At 45.4% G+C, this 22,270-nt stretch overlaps 1 protein-coding gene across 3 annotated transcripts in view; it reads left to right on the plus strand.

Annotated features, from left to right (window-relative positions):
• The window catches only part of LOC137555581 (catechol O-methyltransferase-like), a 28,946-nt gene extending 12,304 nt beyond the window's left edge, over positions 1–16,642 (plus strand). For all 3 annotated transcript variants that reach the window (XM_068271578.1, XM_068271581.1, XM_068271579.1), the window contains exons 2-5: positions 7,895–8,059; positions 12,730–12,923; positions 15,161–15,292; positions 16,371–16,642. In XM_068271578.1, coding sequence (XP_068127679.1) covers positions 7,921–8,059; positions 12,730–12,923; positions 15,161–15,292; positions 16,371–16,550 — 645 coding nt within the window. In that variant the 5' untranslated portion in view covers positions 7,895–7,920 and the 3' untranslated portion in view covers positions 16,551–16,642. The remainder of the gene's footprint in view (positions 1–7,894; positions 8,060–12,729; positions 12,924–15,160; positions 15,293–16,370) is intronic.
• The last annotated feature ends 5,628 nt before the right edge of the window (positions 16,643–22,270 follow it).

Consider the following 22,270-nt stretch of genomic DNA (forward strand, 5'->3'; position numbering starts at 1 on the left):
GGCGTAAAGTTCTTGGGTGGGGATTTGCAGGAGATTGCGCGCGCATCTCAGCTTGGATGACGACTCCGCTCCATCATCAGGCTTCCATCGGCGATCGCCGCTAGGAGACTCTTAGACGGCGAAACCACCAACTATGACCCGGCTGTCATAGATGGTGGTTACAGGAGAGTAATCGGCTCTCATTGGCTGAAGCCTATGACAGCCGATCGCTGTCATAGGCTTTCGACGGGAGGGAGGGTTAGTAAATAAATAAAAAATATTTAAAAATAAATAGAATTAATATTTATTAAAAAAAAACACAACCTGGGAGCGATCATAGCCCACCAACAGAAATCTCTGTTGGTGGGCAGAAAATGGGGGTGGGAATCACTTGTGGGCTGAGTTGTATGGCCCTGCAGCGAGGCCTTAAAGTGACTCCGAGCTCATAAAAAAAAATGAAAGTTGTACTCACCTGGGGCTTTCTCCAGCCCAGTGCTGGTCGGGAGGTCCCACGACGGCGTCCTGGCTCTTCTCCTTCTCCCCGCTCCGGAATGGCTGACAGGCCGCAGCCCGGGCGACACTCAGCATGCGCGATTAAAGCGCGCATGCGCCGTACTGCCACGCGGGCCGCCTCGCGTCATCACGGCGGCCGGCGTGGCAGTACGGCGCATGCGCGCTTTAATCGCGCAGTACTTTCACGCCGGCCGACGTGATGACGCGAGGCGGACGGCGTGTGACGTAATCCGCGTCATATGCGGAAGGAGCAGCCCGACACTCTGCTGAGTGTCGCCCGGGCTGCGGCCTGTCAGCCATTCCGGAGCGGGGAGAAGAAGAGCCAGGACGCCGTCGTGGGACCTCCCGACCAGCACTGGGCTGGAGAAAGCCCTAGGTGAGTACAACTTTCATTTTTTTTATGAGCTCGGAGTCCCTTTAAAACTGAAGTAGCCTATTTTGTAAAAAATGGCCTGGTCTCTAGGGGGGTTTAAGCCCGTGGTCCTTAAAGTGGATCCGAGATGAACTTTTACTCATTGCATAATTGTGTTCCTTTCCTATAGTTAATAGGGCATTCCTCAAGCCAAATACTTTTTTTTGTTTTTGCTTTATAACTCTAATTCCCTATATACTAAATAAGCTCCATCCACAGTTTTCAGAGAGCCTTGGCAGTAGCAAGGGCTCATGGGAGCTCAGTCTGGGCAGGAGGAGGGGGAGGTATTACTAGCCAGAGATTTCAGAAGCAGAGGGGAGGAGGGAGGGGGGATTAGGTTTTTTTCAGTCTGAGTGCTGATGGTGTAGATCCTAGGTTCTCAACGTGTGGTACGCGTACCCCAGGGGGTACTTCTGATGGTTCCAGGGGGTACTCGGGCTTGATATACTTAACCAAGAATAACAAATTTAGAGATTTCGAAAATGATAAATCTTATTTAAACAACACCAAGTTAACATTCTAGCTAATTAAAAGCAATAGTAAATGCTTGGAAATTGTTTAGAACCAATTATCATGTACTACAATCAAATATATATTTGTCAAGGGGTACTTGTGATCATTTTTACTATGCTAGGGGGTAGTTGGTGATTACTGGGTTTTAAAAGGGGTACATACCAATAAAATGTTGAGAAACACTGGTGTAGATAAGCCTGCCTCTGTGTAATGTTTACAAACAACATGGCTGCTGTCATTGTTTTACAGGAAGAAATAATCATATTCTATTAAAGCAGTATGCAGACAGATTTGCTGTTTAAACCATCTAAACTACATAAGATATATAGACAAGTTACTTGTTATAGTTAGCTTTTCATCTCGGATCCGCTTTAGGGCTGGTTCAGACGGACGTTTGCAGAGCGTTTACAGCCAGCGTTCAGGGCTTGGTGTTAAACGCTCCCATTCAAGTGAATGGGAGCGTTTGTACCAAGCTTTCAAGCGCGTTTACACAAACGCGGCGTTTGGGTCCCGATTTTCCCTGGCGTTCAAGGAGCCCCTGGAAGCTACATGTAGCTTTCAGGGGAGGTTAACCGCGACGGCTAATGTCCCTCTAGGGGAAGAAAAAACGCGACCGCATCCAAACGCACACGAACGCTGCTAAACGCGACGCCAACGAACGCAACGCCTCCAAACGTCCATCTGAACCAGCCCTTAAGTGGTTAAACACTGTTGCTTTCCTGAGCAGATGTCCTTGACATCTCAGTTGATGTATACAGAGCATGGAGGGGTCCAGTGCAAAGTTTGCACCTTAGCCTAAACAGGTAAAACTCCACAGAAGAGTCTTTATCCTGGGGCTGCAACCAGTATGTAAAGTTCTGCACACACAACTCTACAGCAAGACAGAGGTGCCTGGCTCTTCTACAAACCACATATGCTATTGCTCCGTTGTTATTGCCTGATGAAGCGGGATCAAACCTGCGAAACTCGTTGCATATGTGGAGTTCATAAATAAAATATATTGACTGTCTTTACTACAGTTGTTGTGTGTCTACTTGGAGGAGGTAAGTCCACCACTACCTCCTCTATTTACCAAGAATTTGTTTTTTTTTAAGCTCATTTAGCTTCCTTTTGGCGCCTCTGTTCTCCTGCATAACTATACAGCAATGTCTCTAACAGGCTGCGCTCAATTCCATAAACAGTACTTCATACCACTCTGTGCAATATGCTGGTCATGCTAGGTAGGGCTGCTCAAATCCGAAACCGGGAGACATCCGGATATCTACCAGTAAACCTGTGCAGGGGGGTCAATCTTGCCTTCATGACGTTTTCTTCTTCGTCCCACGGCGCCTCCCACGATGCGCTCCAAGCGGCGGTCACGTGATTACAAACACTTCCTCCGTCCGGGTTGAAGGAGGAAGTGTTTGTAATCACGTGACCGCCGCTTGGAGCGCATTGTGGGAGGCACCGTGGGACGAAGAAGAAGACGTCGTGCAGGTAAGACTGACCCCCCCTCCCCCGCACAGGTTTACTGGGAGATATCCGGATAGCAACTATCCGGATGTCTCCTGGTTTCGAATTTGAGCAGCCATAATGCTAGGATCCTGTCACCTCTACAAGCACACTAATGGAAAGCAAATCACCAGGCTTGTGTAAGCAATCAAAGCCATGCATCACTTAGGGGTTCAGATGGTCAGTGGAAGAATAATGCCGACTTGCATAGTAGTAGCAGCAGGGAGTATAATGCGAATTGTGCTTTCATTTGAACGAATCCATATTGGCTGCAACTGCATTTTCCCAAATTCAAACTGCTTGCAAATGGAGACAAAAAAATACCCTCTTGCCGATTTATTTTTGTACACAAACCCTGTGTAGATAGAAAATGTCCATACTGAGAATTTAATGCTGCAAAGTCTACCTACTATGCCACTGTGATTCCTGGTGGTCACTGCTGTGTTATCACTGCCTAATAGTGATTGTCAAAATTACTATTACCTGCAGATCTTCCCTGGCTCAGGTAGGGATTTAAATGTAGCCAATAAAGGCCTCTTGCAAACAAACAAACAAGCACATTCATTAAAAATTGTAAAATGTAAAATACATGTGAAAGTAAAGTTATAGTGATGAAATGGCTCCTAGAAAAGAAAAAGAAGAAGTGTCCAGTTAAAGCTACCTTATCTTGCTTTGGCTGTGACACTCATACTGTTGGGCTGCAGTGCAGATGGTGCTGAATGCAGCATAATATTATTGAATAATAATTGCAGTTGTGTGGGTACATGATGGAGATCCTATCACACTGCCATACATAAAGGCTTTCCAGCTTCCATGGCACACATCTACAGTATTGTGTATGTAGATACTCTGTACAGGGTACCCATGTTTGGACTGCTCGTTCCTTGTCCAGAAACTCATGTGTATCTTTGTCAGTATGATCCCCCCCCCCCTCCCCACCACCATTCATTGTATTCCCTTTATAGCAAGAGCAAATCCACGTGAAACCACTTAGAAAAATGAACATTTAGCTTTTGTACTCAGTCATACATGACTTCCAGGAGGTCAGAAGTGGCAAAGGAAAATGCTGATATGCAAGTCACCTCAAGCAAGGTGGAATATGTGATACATTAATTGTTTAAATGCATTCTGTAATTCAAGGTCATAAGCAAACATTCCATGAAGGTCCAGCAGGATTTTATGTATAGCAGTATATAATCACTGGTGGCTTTATTAGGTACACCTGTTTAATCGCTAGTGAACACATATCTGATCAGCTAGTCACATTGGCGCAACACAATGCATTTGATTATCTACGCGTGGTGAGTACAAGTTGCTGAAATTGAAACAGAGCATCAGAATAGGGAAGAAAGGGGATTTAGGGGAATGTCAGCATGGCAAGGCTGTTGGTGTCAGAAGGGCTGGTCTGAGTTTATCAGAAACTGCTGATACACTAGGATTTTCATGCACAACCATCTGTAGGGTTTACAGTGATTAGTCCAAAAGAGAGAAAATATTCAGTAAGCAGCAGTTGTGTGGACGAAAAATGCCTTGTTTAGGTCAGAGGAGAAAAAGAAGCACCAGAATACCACCTCTGACCACACAATATGATGAATCTTGTAGCAGATGGGCTACAGCAGCAGTACACCTCACTGGGTGCATCTCCTGACAGCTAAGAACAGTAAACTGAAGCTACAATTTGCACAGGCTCACAAACCTAGACAATACAAGATTGAAAGATCATTGCCTGGTCTAATAAGTTCTAATCTCAGCTAAGACATTAAGATGGTAGCGTCAGAGCTTACAACTAACAATATAAAAACATGGATACAGTCCTGCCTTGTGTGAATGGCTCAGGCTGGTGGTTGAGTTATGGAATGGGGATACTTTGGACCCTTTGGTACAAATGGAGTATTGCTTAAATATCACAGCTGACCATGTCCAACTCTTTATGACCACAGTGTGCCCATCATCTTCATATGGCTACTTCCATCAAAATAATATGCCATGTCACAAAGCTTCCATCATCTTAAACTCGAATCAGGTGCTTTCGGCACATGGTGCCGGCCATGTATCGCCTGAGTTGGGTGCCGCTATAACACCAGCGCCCAAGTTAATCGGGGTTCCGGCAATTGACGATATGTTTTTTTTTTTTTACTCTGCTGGGAATTTCACTTGCAGCAGGGTGTGCCATCATTTGGCTCACCATGCATCCAACTGACCGGTGGCGTCACCATACATACTCCTCAAGCTGGGTTCTTGAATGTGGCAATGAGTTTACTGTACTCCAATGGCCTCCTCAGATCTCAATCCAAAAGGGCACATTTGGGATGTGGTTGAATGGGAGATTCACATCATGGATGTACTGTTGAAAAATCTGCAGCAACTGCGTGATGTCATGTCTACATGGACCAAAATCTCTGAGGAATGTTTCCAACACCTTGTTCAATCTACAGAGATGGGATAAGTTACTCTGCAGGTGGTAAATACCTGTGGCATGCCTACAATCTGTAGAATGGCTTATAGACACTGCAGAAACCATGCAGAGCCTGTTCCAACAGTTTCAGGTGACAAATTAGAGTTAAAGGTGGGGTGATGCAGCCAGGGGCATTTCTAGCCATTTTGTCACTCCAGGCAAGAACATTCACCCACCATTATAGAAAAAAATTCCCCTTTTCAAGCTTCCAGTAATAGTGTGTAAGGCGTACACCAATTAGGAGAACAAGCCCAGCTACAGAGGCGACTGGCCAGTGCAGGATCAGATGTGAAATCTTCTGCTACAATAAATATGTCCTATTTTATTAGGAGGAGCTGTCAGCCATACTATCTCAGAAAAAAACACATAAGTAGATACATACTGTACTTGCTCTACTTAAATAACATATGTATAGCACGGTCCACAGTTTGAATTTAGTGATTTTTCTCTGTAGTAAAAAAAAGAGAAAATCCTTCTTAGGATTTTCCATTTTGACTGTCTATCTTGAAGCCAATCCTGATATAATTTCCTCCCTTACTCTGTGTATCATTGCCCACCCTCCTAAAAGTCTTCAGACTCCCACTCAGCTCTGCAATAGAAAGTGCATTGTCTCAGAATGAGAAATATTGGCCAATCAAAGAAGAACAGAGGTTTGGGAGGGGAAATTAGGGAGGGAAATAGGCTTCAGCCAATCAGGCTGCATTAGGTATGTCTGAGGGGAAAGTAAAGAAAGAAGAAGGGGAAAAAAAAAAAAAGAAAACCCAGAATGCCCTGCAACTTCCTTTGTGTGGCAGATGTACCAAATAAGAGCCAGGGAAACTGGGAAATGTTTTATGGAGGAGAAAAGTAAGGCCAGAAACCCACTAGGATCGATTTTATGGGCGCTTTGCGATTAGAAAACTCTTGCTAATGTAATGCTATGGGTATGATCCCACTGGAGAGATGTGATTTTATAAAAATCCCCCATAGCATTGCATTAGCTTTTTCAAATCGTATATACTCGCAAGCAAGCCGACCCCCCCCCCCCCCCAACTTTTACCTGAAAAAACAGGAAAAAATGATTGACCCTCATATAAGCCGGCGGTAGGAAATGCTGGCCGCGTGATTCGCCCCCCCCCCCGGTGTGTCCCAGTATAGCTAGTATAGTGCCCCAGTATAGCTACTATAGTGCCCTGTATAGGTAGGCAATGCACAGTCTAGCTAGTATAGTGCCCGGTATAGGTAGGTAGTGCCAAGTATAGCTAGTATAGTGCCCAGTATGGGTAGGTAGTGCCCCAGTATAGCTAGTATAGTGCCCATATAGTGCCCAGTATAGCTAGTACAGTGCCCCCACCTAAACCCCCCCTTCCCCCTTGCGCAGCCACCGCTATCACCTGAGTCGGAGCTGCATTGTCTATTATTCCCCTCTCCGCTCGTAAAATAATTCACAGCAGCGCGCCCCACGGCTACAGGAAGCCGCTCTCTCTTTACGGCTTCCTGCTTCATCATCACAGCAGCCGCCGTGGGGGGCGCCACTGTGAATTACTTTACGAGCGGAGAGGGGACTAATAGAAGATGCGGGGCCGTCTCAGGTGATAGCGGCGGCCGTAGGGGGGGAGCGGGGGGCGCGGACCACAGGTGACTGGCAAGCTTTTTTGGGGGTCAAAGATTCAGCTTGCTTGCGAGTATATACGGTACTTGTTTACCAGATAAAAATACAGAATTGAGGTTTTATTTTTTGCCCAACAGGGAATCATCTTTTGAAAATGGATTTATTTACAGTGTCATAGCTTGACATACAGTATGTCTTTTCATTGTGGAGAATAAACACAGCACAAATATACTCTTCTGGATAGATATGTCTATACACAAGTTTTTATTACTGGATAAAAAGGCACATACAGGCAATCAGAGGATGGGTTAATCCCCTGAAGACGGCATTAGCTTAAACTAGTCGGGACAGGAGCGGGCAACATAGATACAGGATCGAGTTGAGGGGCTTGAGTACCACTTCGGGTAGGAAGTGCTACCAGCCAGAGAGGGTCCTAAGTGGATTAGGATCCTCTTAAAGTAAGTGCCTATCCTCGGATTGCCTGTATGTGCGTTTTTATCCAGTAATAAAAACTTGTGTATATTCCACTAAAAGCCTCCCTGTTTGCTCTATCTGCACATTGAGTGCATACAGGTGGAGGAGTGGAGAGACATATCATCTATCCAGAAGAGTATATTTGCGCTGTGTTTATTCTCCATATTTGACTGTCTGGATGCAAGGATTCGTCCTCACACAGCATCACTGCACTCAGGATTTATTGGGGCGACACGGTTATCATTCTAAAAAATGTCTTTTTCATTGTGTTTTCTCATGGCATGCTATTGAATGATCGGCATGCTATTGAATGATCGTGAATCTTACCCATTACACATCACACAACAGTTAAAATCAGCCCAACTCACACAGACCCGCTCACCATTTCCACTATACTCATGAAAATAAATGGGTAGAGTTACAATTGAAGTACTTTTTACAATATGACTTGTCAATGCTATCTCAGGTACCAGTAAGTGAGAAGAAGCGAAGATGGCTGGCGGTAAGGAGCAGAGGATCCTGGAGCATGTGCAGCAGAATGCAAAACGTGGAGACCCTCAGAGTGTACTGGACACCATTGACAAATACTGCAGAGAGAAGGAATGGGCCATGAATGTGGGAGATGAGAAAGGTAACAACTATAACTGAAGTATCTTCCTTTACAGCACAGGCATCAAACTCAAATGTAGCCCTTCTAGCTATTTTATCTGGCCCCCCAAAAGCTTCAAATGTGTATCATTGTGAGCAGAAAAAAGAATAGCAGTACACTGCCTTCCCATCACAGTGTTTCTGATGACAGGGTTTCTGGTTAAAACATTGTCAGTTTGGGCCTGGGTGCAGCAACAACGCATGAGATCCCCCCCCCCCCCTGCAAAATTAGCATGGGTCCCCCTCCTTGGGTCCAAATTCCCCCATGTTGCTGGTAGACCATACAAACAGATCTTCACAACTTTACCCACCCCAACACCCTCTTCCCACATAGCAGAGCTGTGTGATATTTACCTGCTCCAGCACTGCGTCATGTCGTGTACCGGCAGCTGCCCGCTCTATACTTCCATACCTCAAGCTCCTGATCACTTGACCTGCATTTAGAGCCAGAGGTATGCAGCATAGAACATGTGTCTGTCAGGAAGATCAGATCAGAGGAGACCCCAAGCAGGACTGGAGCAGGTAAATATTAAACTGCTCCACTGCGCTACTCTAAAGAAGGAGGAAGAGCATGGATCCAGTCCACTCACCCCCACCACTGCGGTTTCTTGGGCCATGCAACTGCCCTGAGCGCAGTTCAGGAGGTTGGAGCAGGGGGGTGCTGAATGAGATTTCCTCTAGAACTAGAAAGTATCAGTGCTCTAAACCCACAGCTGAACTTTGGTCCCCTACCTTCCGTGTCCTTACCTCTCCCTCTAGATTGTAAGCCTTTGGGCAGGGTCCTCCTCCTTTTGTGTCCAACCTGATCATGCACCTCCATTACTGTGAACCCATGCTATGCATCTGACTGAACCTAACTTGCCTAATCTCCATGCTCCCATCCAGTGACTAAGCATTACCTTGTACTCATACTGTGCTGCATGATCTGGTCTTTCTTGTATTCAGGTATTGTCATTTTGCTGTATGTCACCCCTAAATATTGTATGTATCCCTATTTATTGTCCAGCGCTGCGTAATATGTTGGCGCTTTATAAATACAATAAATAAATAAATAGACAGAGCAGAGCAGGAGACTCAAGGAGGAGGAAATAGGAGGAAGATGGCCGATCATGTGACCCAGCTCCTCTGCTACCACATGGCACTAAGAGGAAGGGAAATACCGCCCCAGCCCTTGAGGGGGAAAAGTATGCTTCGGGACAGGTATTTGTGAAGCAGCTGCTGATAGCTCTGCACAGGGGAGAGGGAGGATGTCAGCAGGGGAACAAACAGCTGCAGCAGAGAAATATCATGAGGGTAGTTTGCTTGTCCCCTGACCCTGTACTCTCACTTCTACCAGGTGAACTTTTGTGGGGAAGAGTTTGCAAGAGGAAATGGATTAACAAATGAGAAATGTTTTGTTTTTGTAAATGCATTGCATCAGGCTGCGATGCTTTTTATGATGTCAGAGAGCACACAGGAGAGATGGCTGAACTGACATTGTGGGTCTAAGTTTGGTGTATGCGGTTCCCCCACAGCTATTGTAATGCATAGGCATTCCTGTCTCTTGTAAGTCACTGATTCAGCTCAGTGAGGAAGGGCTTTTGTGTGCACAGGGCTTGCTGTCTGAAGTAGTAAGGACTGTGGGAGCGCACAGTGAGCTGGGAAGATTTACTTTCCCTTTGTTTGACCAGAGAGTGCAGCTGCACAATCTGATACCCTTTATAAGGCCTCTTGCACACTGCAAGCGATTCCGATTCCGCTTTTTAATCAGTTTTTACATCAGATTCAGATTTGCAGTTTGCAGATGCATTGCGTACATTTTTACGCATTCCCGCCACTGCAGGAACATTAACACATACATTTTTACGCATCACTGGTTCAATGCGTAAAAATGTACGCATTGAACCAGTAACGCGTAAAAATGTATGTGTTAATGTTCCAGTACTAACGGGAATGCGTAAAAATGTACGCAATGCATCCCGCCGACCTCCGAGGTCGGCAAGCTGCCAGCGGGGGACTGGAACAGCAGTGAGTGACTGCGAGGGCACAGGATGGCTGCATGGGGCTGGTAGAAGCCCCAGGTAAGTCAAACTCATTTTTTTATTTTGCTTGGACATTCCTTTTAAGAAAGTGTTGACCCCTTCTGTACTTTTTCTCTGCTGCACTCTATTATTATTTAGTATTTATATAGCACCAACATCTTACGCAGCGCTGGGCAGAGATAATTGTCTTGTCACTTAACTGTCCCTCAGAGGGGCTCACAATCTAATCCCTCCCATAGTCATGTCTATGTATGTATCGTGTAGTGTAGTCTGTAGTGCTACATACTATCTCCTCTCTGTAACAGACCACCTTCCTTTTGCCCATTTCTGCTCCTTTACACCTGATTTCCAGCTTGTTTTCCTGGCCGAATGATTCTTCCAGGCTGTGCCCCTATTCTGATAGAATATTTCAAAATTGTCATGTAATGTGACAAAATGGTCAACCTAATGATTAAACGTGAATATTGGTCAATCATGTACATGAACCTTACATCTTAGGAGGGGTGGACTGTGAGGTCTAGGGTAGTGAAAAATACAAATCCGTCCTTGGCCGAGGGAGTCGGCAAGAAGCAAGTGGCATCCACCACCTGTACTGGGGGTGGGGGGAGGGAGTGTATTTTTTGACACTTGCTCTGCACTGCCCCCCACTCCTACACACGGTCACTATAGTTGCAACTAGGGCTGTGGAGTCGGAGTCAGGGCAATTTTGGGCACTTGGAGTCTGAGTCGTCGATTTCATAAACTGAGGAGTCTGAGTCGGATGATTTTTGTACAAAATCCACAGCCCTGTTAAGTATTAGACTAAGGAGTTGGACTCTGGGCCTTTTTGGGTACCCGGAGTCGTGGTTTCATAAATTGAGGAGTCGGAAGATTTTTGTATCGACTCCACAGCCCTGGTTGCAACACATTATTTGAGACTGTTCAATAAATGTTAAATCTTAAACAATTTGGCCTTGACTTAGACAATGCTTTATGCTTTTGGCCCTTTATGTGATCGGGTTTGACACCCTGCTCTACAGCTTTGTTCATACTTCTCACCTATATCTTGTTCTTTTTACCAGTGATTATGCACATCGCAGAATCAGTTGTACAGTGTAAAAGAATGCCTTTTGCTCTTAATAAAAATAAAAGCAAACGAAGTGGAAATAAAAATAGATCAGGAAAGTTATATTTACTATTACACATACTATTCATTAAGTCTCACATTCTTTATAATACCTTTTCAAAAAACACCAGCAAGCAAGAAAATACTCAATCATTTTGAGAGTACTTTTTCACCTACTTTTTCAATTCCAAAGTGCTAAGAAGTTATTTTAAAGAGAAGATGAAAAATGATCTCTTAGGAGAAAAAGTTAATTGCATATGGGCCATTGTCTGGAAAAGGAAGAAGGAAAAAAACTGTCCCAATCATTTTTCTTTTTTTGTCTCTTTCCTTTGCAGGGCCTTGCCAGTGGTTAGAAGTTATTCATTTAATAGTAGCATTTGTGTTTGTATTATAACCTTCGTCTTGGCCTTTAAAGCCTTGATTTATCCATATATAAAGTTGTATAATGTATCATGGACAGTGATGGTCCAACAGTAGATTTCATTTGCTTTTTTTGAATGTTATGCTTGTGTGGCTTTTTTCTGTACTTTGTTTTGCGGAAGAAAGCTGCAAAAAGATCTTTGAGCAAACATCAAAATATAGAAAAAAAAACTAGCACATATACTTACAATTATGTACTAAAGCCAGGGCCGGCCCTAGACTTTTTGCCGCCTGAGGCAAATTTTTTAAAAAATTATTGCTGCCGCCCCCCCCCCCCCGTGGGGGGGGGGGGGCGCCGCCGAGCTGGAGGGGTAGCGGGCAGGGCGGGGGTATTGGGCCTAGCGGCGGGGACCCCCCCCTCCCTCGCCTGGGTCCCCGTCCTCCGCTCCCCTCCAGCCTTAAATACATCCGAACTAGCGCAACTCGTAAGAGGCAGTGGGCGGGGAGGACTCACCTCTTCCTCGCTCGATCCAGCGTGCGCTCCACTGACGTCCCTTCCTGCAGCGCCGTCCATTTACAATACAGTGGGCGGCGTGCAGGAAGTGACGTCAGTGGAGCGCACGCTGGATCGAGCGAGGAAGAGGTGAGTCCTCCCCGCCCACTGCCTCTCACGAGTTGCGCTAGTTCGGATGTATTTAAGGTTGAAGGGGAGCTGAGGACAGGGACCCAGGCGAGGGAGGGGGGGGGTCCGACCCCCCTCCCCACCGCTAGGCCCAATACCCCCGTCCTGCCCGCTACCCCTCCAGCTGGGCGGCCGGCTCGCAGCACCCTCCGACGGGCGGATGCCGCCCCTAGAAATTTGCCGCCTGAGGCAAAAGTTTCACCCCGCCTCATGAGCGGGCCGGCCCTGACTAAAGCCAACAAAAAATAAATACTACAGTAAATAATATTTTAAATAATTCAAGGTGCACAAACAAAAGCATGGTAACTTCTGCCTCACATAGGAGTGTGCTTTTGGACATTATGAATGCTTCCAGCACAGAAGCAAAAAAATATCGGCAAGCAAAACTTGTAAAGGTTAACACGATCTATTGACATACTGAATACATGATCCCACATCTTAGTTATCAGCTGTATACAGCTACATTATGGTTCCTCTTGTTTCAGGTCTGATCCTGGATAACCTCGTCAGAGAGGCTGACCCACCTGTGGCTCTGGAGCTGGGAACATATTGTGGCTATTCTGCTGTCCGCATAGCTCGGTTGCTCAAGCCTGGGGCCCATCTGCTTACCATAGAGATGAATCCAGTTCATGCTGCTGTTGCCAGGGAGATGATTGAATTTGCTGGGCTCAACAATAAGGTATTCAGACTTTCATGAGATTGGAAGATAACCTCTCTTATATTATACTGTCATTTTTATTGTGTAACAATCTTTACTAAGGTGAATCTGTCCAGAATTGCAGTTGTTAAATGTGATGTCTAAATGTATTAAGATAATCTAATTCCTGAATTAGTCCTTTTTCATTTCAGCTGCTGTACATTGAGGTGTAATCACCTCCAAAATGCTGCAGCCTGCAGGACCTGAGTTTGGGAAAAAAAAATCCCATCACTCTGGTGTGAAGTAGCCCATACAACCACATTAGCCAAGCAGTTTTTGAAATGTTAGCGCTTTTGAAAACACTCATAAGCGCTCTTGGTGTGAACCAGACCTTCGATGTCGCACTAGTTATACTGATATATGCGATCCTGGCTTTCCTATAATTCAGACAGCGAAAGTGATGGGGAGAGGCCGAGCATGGAGGTAATAGGAGCGGATGATGAGGGGTGTATGAAGCACAGGAGATGGTTTGTGTTTATGGGAAGTGGTTTGGGCATTTTAATTCATGAGCTGTGATGTAGGGCAGCAATAAAAAAGGGTGAGCGGCCTGTGGCATGCCAAGGATGGGCTGCACAGGGTATTTCTTTAAGTTCAGAGGATACCACAACACTGAATACAGTGTGGTGAACGCATAGAACCCAGTATTGACAGTTACGCGGCTTTTAATTCATAAGTCTCTGGAGGGTAATAGTAGCCATGAGGTGAAGATGGTCGGTGGATTCAGAAAAGATAAGGACAATGTATGTTAAATGTCAGACTTTTTTAAAAGTGCAGCATTTTCTTTCAGCCACATTGTTTGGGAAGCGGCCATTTTGATGCTGCAGCAATCTGTCACAAATTGGGCCTGATAGAAACTGTGATAAAAGGAATTAATATTCTCCCAGTGGGGAAACCCACAGAAATCAGCATACAATAGCATTTAAAAGTAACACTGAATATGCATAAAGAGTTCAACCACTTTCTAGTGTTCCCTGACCTTCACCTCTCTGTTGGACCAGCTTACACTATCTGTAACAGTGCCATGCATTTCAATGCCATGAATAACCTATAGTGCAAATGGAATAACTGTATTCAGTGTGGTAGTTCTTGTAAGGTTAACTTATCTTAAAACAATTATAAAATAACTTTAAAATTGATTAGTCAGATAATTTGGTCAGCAAATGGCATGCCAGGGGATTCCATTCACATGAATAATACACGGACAAAAGTGCTGTCTGGTATAAGTGAACAGAATGACGTGTTTAATGAATTCTCAGCTTAAATAGAATTTTAACCACAAAAGGCACATGCGCAGTCATTATACATCTTATAGGGAAACATTTTAACTTATAAAAAAAATATCTAAACCTTTTGTTGCAGGAAATATCAGAACCAGTCAACAAGTGTGAAGCTGTTTGGCTATGCGCCCAGAACATGTGTTGGGCCATCAGGGGAAATGTATCATAGGTGTGACAACGGATATAAGCTTGTGGTTTAGGCTTCAAAAGAATATATCTGTGCAGCGACATTTAATATCATGGCTATACCATACTATTCCATCCTATCTTATCATATGGAGATACAAAGTATATATGATTAACCTAGACTGGACAATATGGTGTCCTTAGGCCTATGAAGCAACTTCTGCTAAGCCTCAGTGTGCTTACAGTCCCTGAGCTGAGCATAATATCCTAATAGTAGGATTATATGAATATATCAACACTTATGTTCTTTCTTTCCACATTACTGACACAAATATGTCAAAGATTCAGCATTACAGGAAGTAGCTCACCTGCGGTTTAGCAGCTTCCTGCAGTTGTTACTGCTAAGCTTCTTGCGGTTTCTATAGGAACGGTGCAGCTGATTAGCAAAAGGAACATAAGTTCCAATTACCTTAACTAACAGTTTCAGCTAATAAAGCAGATATCATAGTTTCTTATATATGTATTTTGATATAGAAAGATACAAAATGGAGGATGCTATGCATGTAATCCTTCAGTTCTCACTTCCACAGCTTAATACGCAGGGCACTGCTTCAGGTGATTTAGCAAATATGCAATATATTTGATGGAACAGCAATTAATCTGCTATTTGCTGTAATGGGCATGCTGTAGGTTAAAATTCAATGCACCGCACAATGAGTAAACTGGCTCTTATCCTAAGCTCGTGTCACCCAGTGCATATGAGGAAACTTGGAATGGATGTTCTAGCATGGTACTGACTGCACTTTCTATTTCCAGGTAGAGGTACTAGAGGGTTCCACAGAAAGCGTCATTCCCAGGCTGAAAACAGAACACGGGGTGGAATATGCTGATTTTGTGTTCATTGACCACTTTGGGAACAGATATGCTCCAGACACCAAGCTACTTGAGGTAAATAGAATATGAATAATTGGACATGAATACAAAAGGTGGTTAGAGATACAAATAATTTTGGCTTGCTTGCAAATTTAATGCAAATTGGCTAGAATGTAAAGTACAACTACAGACAGTCTACTATTGCCTTTGCAATGGTCCCCTTAAAGAGAACCCGAGGTGGGGCTGTAAATAAAAAAAAAAGATCAATGGGGGGGGGGGGAATTGACAGATCAGATCAGGTAGCCACAGTCCATACCTCTCTCCTCCATTACCCTCCGGAGTAGCAATACTTGCTTGTTGCTAATGTCGGGGGATTTTAGTGCGTCAGTGTGTGTGTGTGTGTGTGGGGGGGGGGGGGGGGGTGGGCAGAGGCATATCCTGCAGCTAGGAGCATGCCACCGATGTCCCATTCCCCCCCCCCCCCAAAAAAAAGATCGCCTTGGGTACTCTCTAACAATCTCTATCTGCTCTACTAACACCTAACCTTAGCCGGGTCATGCACTGCAGCGTTACTTCTGTGGTGCCCGGAATACTTCCGTCGCATCGCACTGCAGACAGTGTGTCAAGTCTCAATGACTATCATGACCACTGCACTGCATCAAGCTGTGGCAGAGAAAAGTACCGGGTCTCGACTCACTGCAGAAAGTGTAAAACGGGATTCCAAACTATGTCCTCATGACTTTACCACTATGGTATCAAAAACAGCCCCTAAACACCAAAATGTTGTACCGTCACAGTGTGTCACAGAGAATTTCCCAAACCTCTGGTGGCTTTTGGAAAGGAAGGTGTGGCCATCTTGCTTCACAACCCCCATTCCCATTACCACACACAATGTTAAATCAATGAAGGTGCACAGTGGTCGGTTGCTTCTTTGTGTGCGTTGCATCTCATTCCACCGCACGCGCTGTTTCTATTATATCTATGTTTTAATGCAGTGCAACTCCCTAGTGTGAAACTAGCCTTAAAGTAGTTTTCAAATTTGGTTTTATATAGAATTGTAATCCTCAAGTTCTATAGATAAGAAATGAAGAATAACTAAGAGATTGAGTGCTTGTATTGGATTTAATGATCTGTTCTTCCTGTCTCTCTACAGAGCTGTGGTATACTGAGGAAAGGATCGGTGTTAGTAGCAGACAATGTCATATATCCAGGGGCTCCAGACTTCCTGGAATATGTAAGGACGAGTGGCCGATATGATTGCACCAACTTTCCATCCCACGTAGAGTACACGGATAAGCCAGATGCTTTAGAAAAGGCGGTGTTTAAGGGGTAGCTGACTGCAATAGACCCTGCCAAATGTATCTCCTAAACAGAACGTTCTTTTTGTAACCAAGATAAATAAATCTTTTTCTAAAACAAACAAAATGGAGACTGGCCATAGACTTTAATACAAAGCCTGCATGCAGCAGTTAGAATGACACGATCAGTTACTGTGAACAGGCCCATAGAATTATATCGGCAGTGAGATGATATCCAGAACTATTCTGCAATGCAACTGACCATTGTGAACAGCGCCTTAAAGTTTACCAGAGCCCAAAAACAGATGAGAAACGGGGGGAGCAGGAATATATGGTGAGCAGTCCGGATGTCCACAGCCCCCCCCCCCCCCCCCACTCTCTTTTCTGCCCCCTCCTGTAGCTGTAATTGCTCCGTGGCCCCGTCTTCTGGACGGCTGGGTCGGGATGCGCTGCGGCTTTCTGGCTGGGTGCACGTAACTGCTGCCAGCACGTGTACCACAGTGCAGAAACCCCAGCTGGGAGCACTTTGCGCATGCATGTGACGTCATGCATGCGCATAGTGCTTAACGATACATGAAGGTTGTTAAGAGTTAAAGAACCTGAGGTAACTTCCTAAGAATGAAATCTGCACACAGAGGCCAGGTCTGCCTATACTGCCCAGCCTCTGTTGCTATCTCAATCCCCCCTAAGCTCTGCTATCCCCCATAAATCCCGGCCACGCTGTCGACAGGCAGCGTGTCGCAGCGGGCTGTTTTTACCTTTGTAGTGTCACTCTGCGTGCTCCCCGCCTCCTGCATAGCTCCGGTCCCCGCCCGCATCCCTTTCCTCCCCGCTGATTGGAGGAAAGGGATGCGGGTGGGGACCGGAGCTATGCAGGAGGCGGGGGAGCGGCGAGAGTGACACTACAGAAGTAAACACAGCCCGCTGCATTTTGACAGCGCGGCTGTGATTTATGGGGCATAGCAAAGCTCAGGAGGAACTTAGGGGGGATTGAGATAGCCACAGAGGCTGGTCAGTATAGGCAGACCCAGCCTCTGTGTGCAGATTTTATTCTTAGGAAGCCACCTCTAGTTCTCTTTAAATATTAGTGCAATTAACCCTCTTGTCCCCTGTTAAAAGTGTGATTATACTCCCCAAATTAAATTTCAGTAACTACTCTTAGGTACATAAAACAACATTTGAAAGCATTCCATGTGTAAAGTTTTATTTTAACTGCAGAAAGCAGTGCAGGTTTACGCATCTCTGGCTAATTAGCAAATGTGAGAATTGCTGGCAAGAATCTTTCTGCCTGTGTTTTCACTCTGAGAAGCATAATTTGCATCTCACTTACCATACCTATGGTATTTAAGAGTAGCACTATAGGTACAATTACATTTTTTTCTTTACCTTTATTTACAGTTTAAGTTTTCAGTTTATTTTCATTTCAAGAATATGAGGGGAGAGAAAAAAAAAAAGTGCAGGAGAGGGGAAGTGGTATAAAATGTGGGCAGGTACAATGTGAATGGAGTGAACATGATCACAGTGGTGGTACTAAAGGCTTATACACATGTGTAACTTAAAGGGAACCTAAACTGAGAGGAATATGGATGTTTCCTTTTAAAGGGAAGGTTCAGGGAGGGTGGGGAAAAAATAAAAATCAATTTCCACTTACCTGGGGCTTGCTCCAGCCCGTGGCAGGCAGGAGGTGCCCTCGCCGCCGCTCCGCAGGCTCCCAGTGGTCTCCGGTGGCCGACCCGACCTGGCTAGGCCGGCTGCCAGGTCGGGCTCTTCTGCGCTCCAAGTCCTTGTACTTCTGCGTCCCACGCCGGCGCTCTGACGTCATCGGACGTCCGCCGGGCTGTACTGCGCATGCGCAGAACTACTGCGCTTGCGCAGTACAGCCCGGCGGACGTCCGATGACGTCAGAGCGCCGGCGTGGGACGCAGAAGTACAAGGACTTGGAGCGCAGAAGAGCCCGACCTGGCAGCCGGCCTGGCCAGGTCGGGTCGGCCACCGGAGACCACCAGGAGCCTGCGGAGCGGCGGCGAGGGCACCTCCTGCCTGCCACGGGCTGGAGGAAGCCCCAGGTAAGTGGAAATTGATTTTTATTTTTTCCCCACCCTCCCTGAACCTTCCCTTTAAACAATACCAGTTGGCTGGCTTCCTGCTGATCTCTTTAGCTGCAGCAGTGGCTGAACCACACACCTGAAACAAGCATGCAGCTAATCCAGTCTGACTTTAGTCAGAGCACCTGATCTGCATGCTTGTTGAGGGGCTGTGGCTAAAAGTATTAGAAACACAGGATCAGCAGGAGAGTCAGGCAACTGGTATTATTTTAAAAGGAAAAATCCATTTAAAGGGAACCTAAACTGAGGACATTGAGTTTTCCTTTTAAAATACCAGTTGCCTGACTCTCCTGCTGATCCTGTGCCTCTAATACTCTGAGCCACAGCCCCTGAACAAGCATGCAGATCAGGTGCTTTGACTGAAGTCAGACTGGATTAGCTGCATGCTTGTTTCAGATGTGTGATTGCAGCCACTACAGCAGCCAAAGAGATTAGCTGGACTGCCAGGCAACTGGTATTGTTTAAAAGGAAACATCCATACCCCCCTCAGTTTAGGTTCCCTTTAATGCACAACCAACCGCACAACATGATCAGCCGCATAATTTGTTGTTTACACGACAAGTACGTACACACGCACTGATCAACTTAAAACAATAAACTCACTTAAATATATAAATACTTTGTGCGCACCAAAAAAAAAAATCTGCATTCAAAAAACAATTTGTTCAAACTACTTGAACACACATGGCCAATCTGCACAATAGTTGGGAAGGTTGGGCAAACCGCCTGTCCTTTGTCAGCGTACACACACCCAACAAGTTTAGATGATAGTTGGGTGGAATAGTTGCACATGTGTACGAGGATTTAAGGCTCGTACACACGTGCAACTATTTCACCCAACTATCTAAACTTGTTCTGATGATGGAGAGGAAAGGCAGAAGAAAAAAGAGGGACCTCGTTGAGGTGAGAATTTGCCCCATGGGTATAAGCAGAAGAGGTAAGAAAGGCAGACGTAATGAATTGGTAGGATATAGTAAGGGGTGCATAACCAATGAAGGGAGTGGGCACAGTGTGCTGGGGTGGGGTCGTTAGATGAGGGTCTGAAGAGGTGATCTAATGCTAGGCATACACGGTGAGATTATGCGACGGTATCGAGCCAGCGGCTCGATGCTGGCGTGTCACCGCTCGTCCGCGCGGATAGATTCCCGCTCGTCCCCGCGGGCGCTTCTTATCAGCGCTTCGTTTTTTTATGTTGTCCGCCTGCGGGGATCGAGCGCGGTATCGATCCGCCACAGTGATCGGACAGGTTGGATCTTATCGAGCCATCAGCGGCTCGATTGATAAGAACTATCTCACAGTGTATGCCTAGCATCAGGGTGGAAGGATAGATGAGGATTATGGCTAAATGGGTAGGTTACAAACTTTAACCACTTGATGACCCAGCCTTTACCCCCCCCTTAAGGACCAGCGCTGATTTCGCTGATCTGTGCTGGGTGGGCTCTACAGCCCCCAGCACAGATCACCAGGCAGAGCGACCAGATCGCCCCCCTTTTTTTCCCACTAGGGGGATGATGTGTTGGGGGGGTCTGATCACTCCTGCCTGCGTGTGGCTGGCGGGGGGGGGCACCTCAAAGCCCCCTTCATTGCAGGATTCCCCCTCTCCCCTCTCCCTTCGCTGGAGATCGGAGGCTGCACAGGAACGGAACTGTCCTGTGCAGCCTCTAACAGGCTCCTGCCTGCCATGTGACAGCGATCCCCGGCCGCTGATTGGCCGGGGATCGCCGATCTAGTACAACGCTGCTACTGTTAGCAGCGTTGTACAAATGTAAACAAAGCAGATTATTTCCGCTTGTGTTTACATTTAGCCTGCGAGCCGCGATTGGCGTCCCGCAGGCTATTCACGGAGCCCCCCGCTGTGAATTGACAGGAAGCAGCCGCTCGCGCGAGTGGCTGTTTCCTGATTAATTAGCCTGCAGCCGGCGACGCAGAACTGCGTCGCTGGTCCTGCAGCTGCCACTTTGCCGACGCGTGTTATGAGTGCGCGGCCGGCAAGTGGTTAAACGCATACACGATGGATTCCACAACATAGTAATCCTACACATTTCAGCTACTTAAAGAAAAGCAGCCCGTATAGTTTTGTAATGGCTCTCAGAATTTCTGGACCTGATTGAAGATGTATGGGTGGATGTTGCATGAAGGTCCAACAATATCTTTCAATTAGAGGCAATCAAAGAGAGGGAAAAAATCCCTTCAATAAGAGCTGAAGGACCCAAAGCTAAATACAAACTACATTTACAATTTGTAATATATGCCAAGGAGGGTGTTACTAATGACTGACTTCTAAAGGTGGGCAGGTAAGCAAGAGAACACAAGTTAACAGGCAATGTTTAGTCCAGGCATGGTTTATTGAAAACAGGTCAAGCTTGTCATCGGTTCACACCTGGCACTTAACAGGCATTCAGTCTATCCAGATTAGTAAAACATCAGCATATATTACACAATGTTATCTTAACATGTTCTTTGATTCTGTATATATCACTTTTAGGGTGTGGGAAATCAAAACATTTCACCTAACAATCACTGTAAAACCAGAACTGTTTCCTCTTTTATAATTATTATATTACAGTCTAAGTACAATTCAATAATTCACAAATCCCATTGGTTTACCTTAATATGAAAATGTAGCACAGCATCAAGGGTAATGGTAGGAACTTTCCAATTGGTCTTTATTTTCCATGCTGCTTATATCTATCATGAAGATGTATTTAAGGCACATGATAGTTACAAACATGTTTACGAATCAAATTGTCGAGGTATTGCATTGTCTGTCCCTTGGGTTGCCAAGCTGTGTGTTAAAAGGCTCTGGCAACTTTACAGTCATCATTTTTATGACTTCAAGGGGTTTGGATTGTCCCTAAAGAAATTGCACCTAGTTTTTTTTTTTTTTTTTTTTTTAAATAACCAGAACGTAAACCCTGGGGGTTGGCTGACGCAAGGTTATAAAAGATCCACTCTGTTTTCTGATATAAACCTCTTTTTAATTGAAATGCCAGCCTCAATGTGAGGCCTATTCTTCCCAGTAAGACCCAGTGCAGCTCAGTGACAATACCCAGGTCGGTGTGTGGCTGAGGAGGTGCAGGTGACCTGCAGTGTCACTGTCACCCAGGCAGTAGAGATTCTTTCCCTTAAACATCAATCATTTCTGAGATGTAGTTAATGAGAAACATTGAGATGACAAGCTCCCGCTGAAACTGCACAACAGAACTTCACAAACCCGTACAAAACAAAAAGTATAAAAATGAAAAAGTATGTATAAAACATCTGAATATACCAACAGTAGATAGAAATGTATATATGTCTAAAAAGATCTGAAATCATACAAGTGAGATGTCCCTGCCAAATGTTCTTATGGAAGTAGCTTAGTAGGGCTCCCAAGAAGATGTTATCTCTTTTGTATTGAAACATAGTGGCTTTTCCTTTTAGGTTCAACCTGTTCTTCACAGAGTGAAGCCCAATTGGAGGCCCCACACAGGGGGGGGCATGCATTCTGTGTGGTGAACCCTTCAATTTAGTGAAGCCTAAATATGTTGCAAGGTTCTTGTGAATGCATGTACTGTATATCTTGTCCAGAGAAGCCTACAAAACTGGGTGCTGCTAATGTTTGTAGGGAAAACACAGCACTTTTTATGCGTCAGGTAGCATGGGCTTCT

This window comes from Hyperolius riggenbachi, chromosome 1, assembly GCF_040937935.1.
Source record: "Hyperolius riggenbachi isolate aHypRig1 chromosome 1, aHypRig1.pri, whole genome shotgun sequence".
NCBI lineage: Eukaryota > Metazoa > Chordata > Amphibia > Anura > Hyperoliidae > Hyperolius > Hyperolius riggenbachi.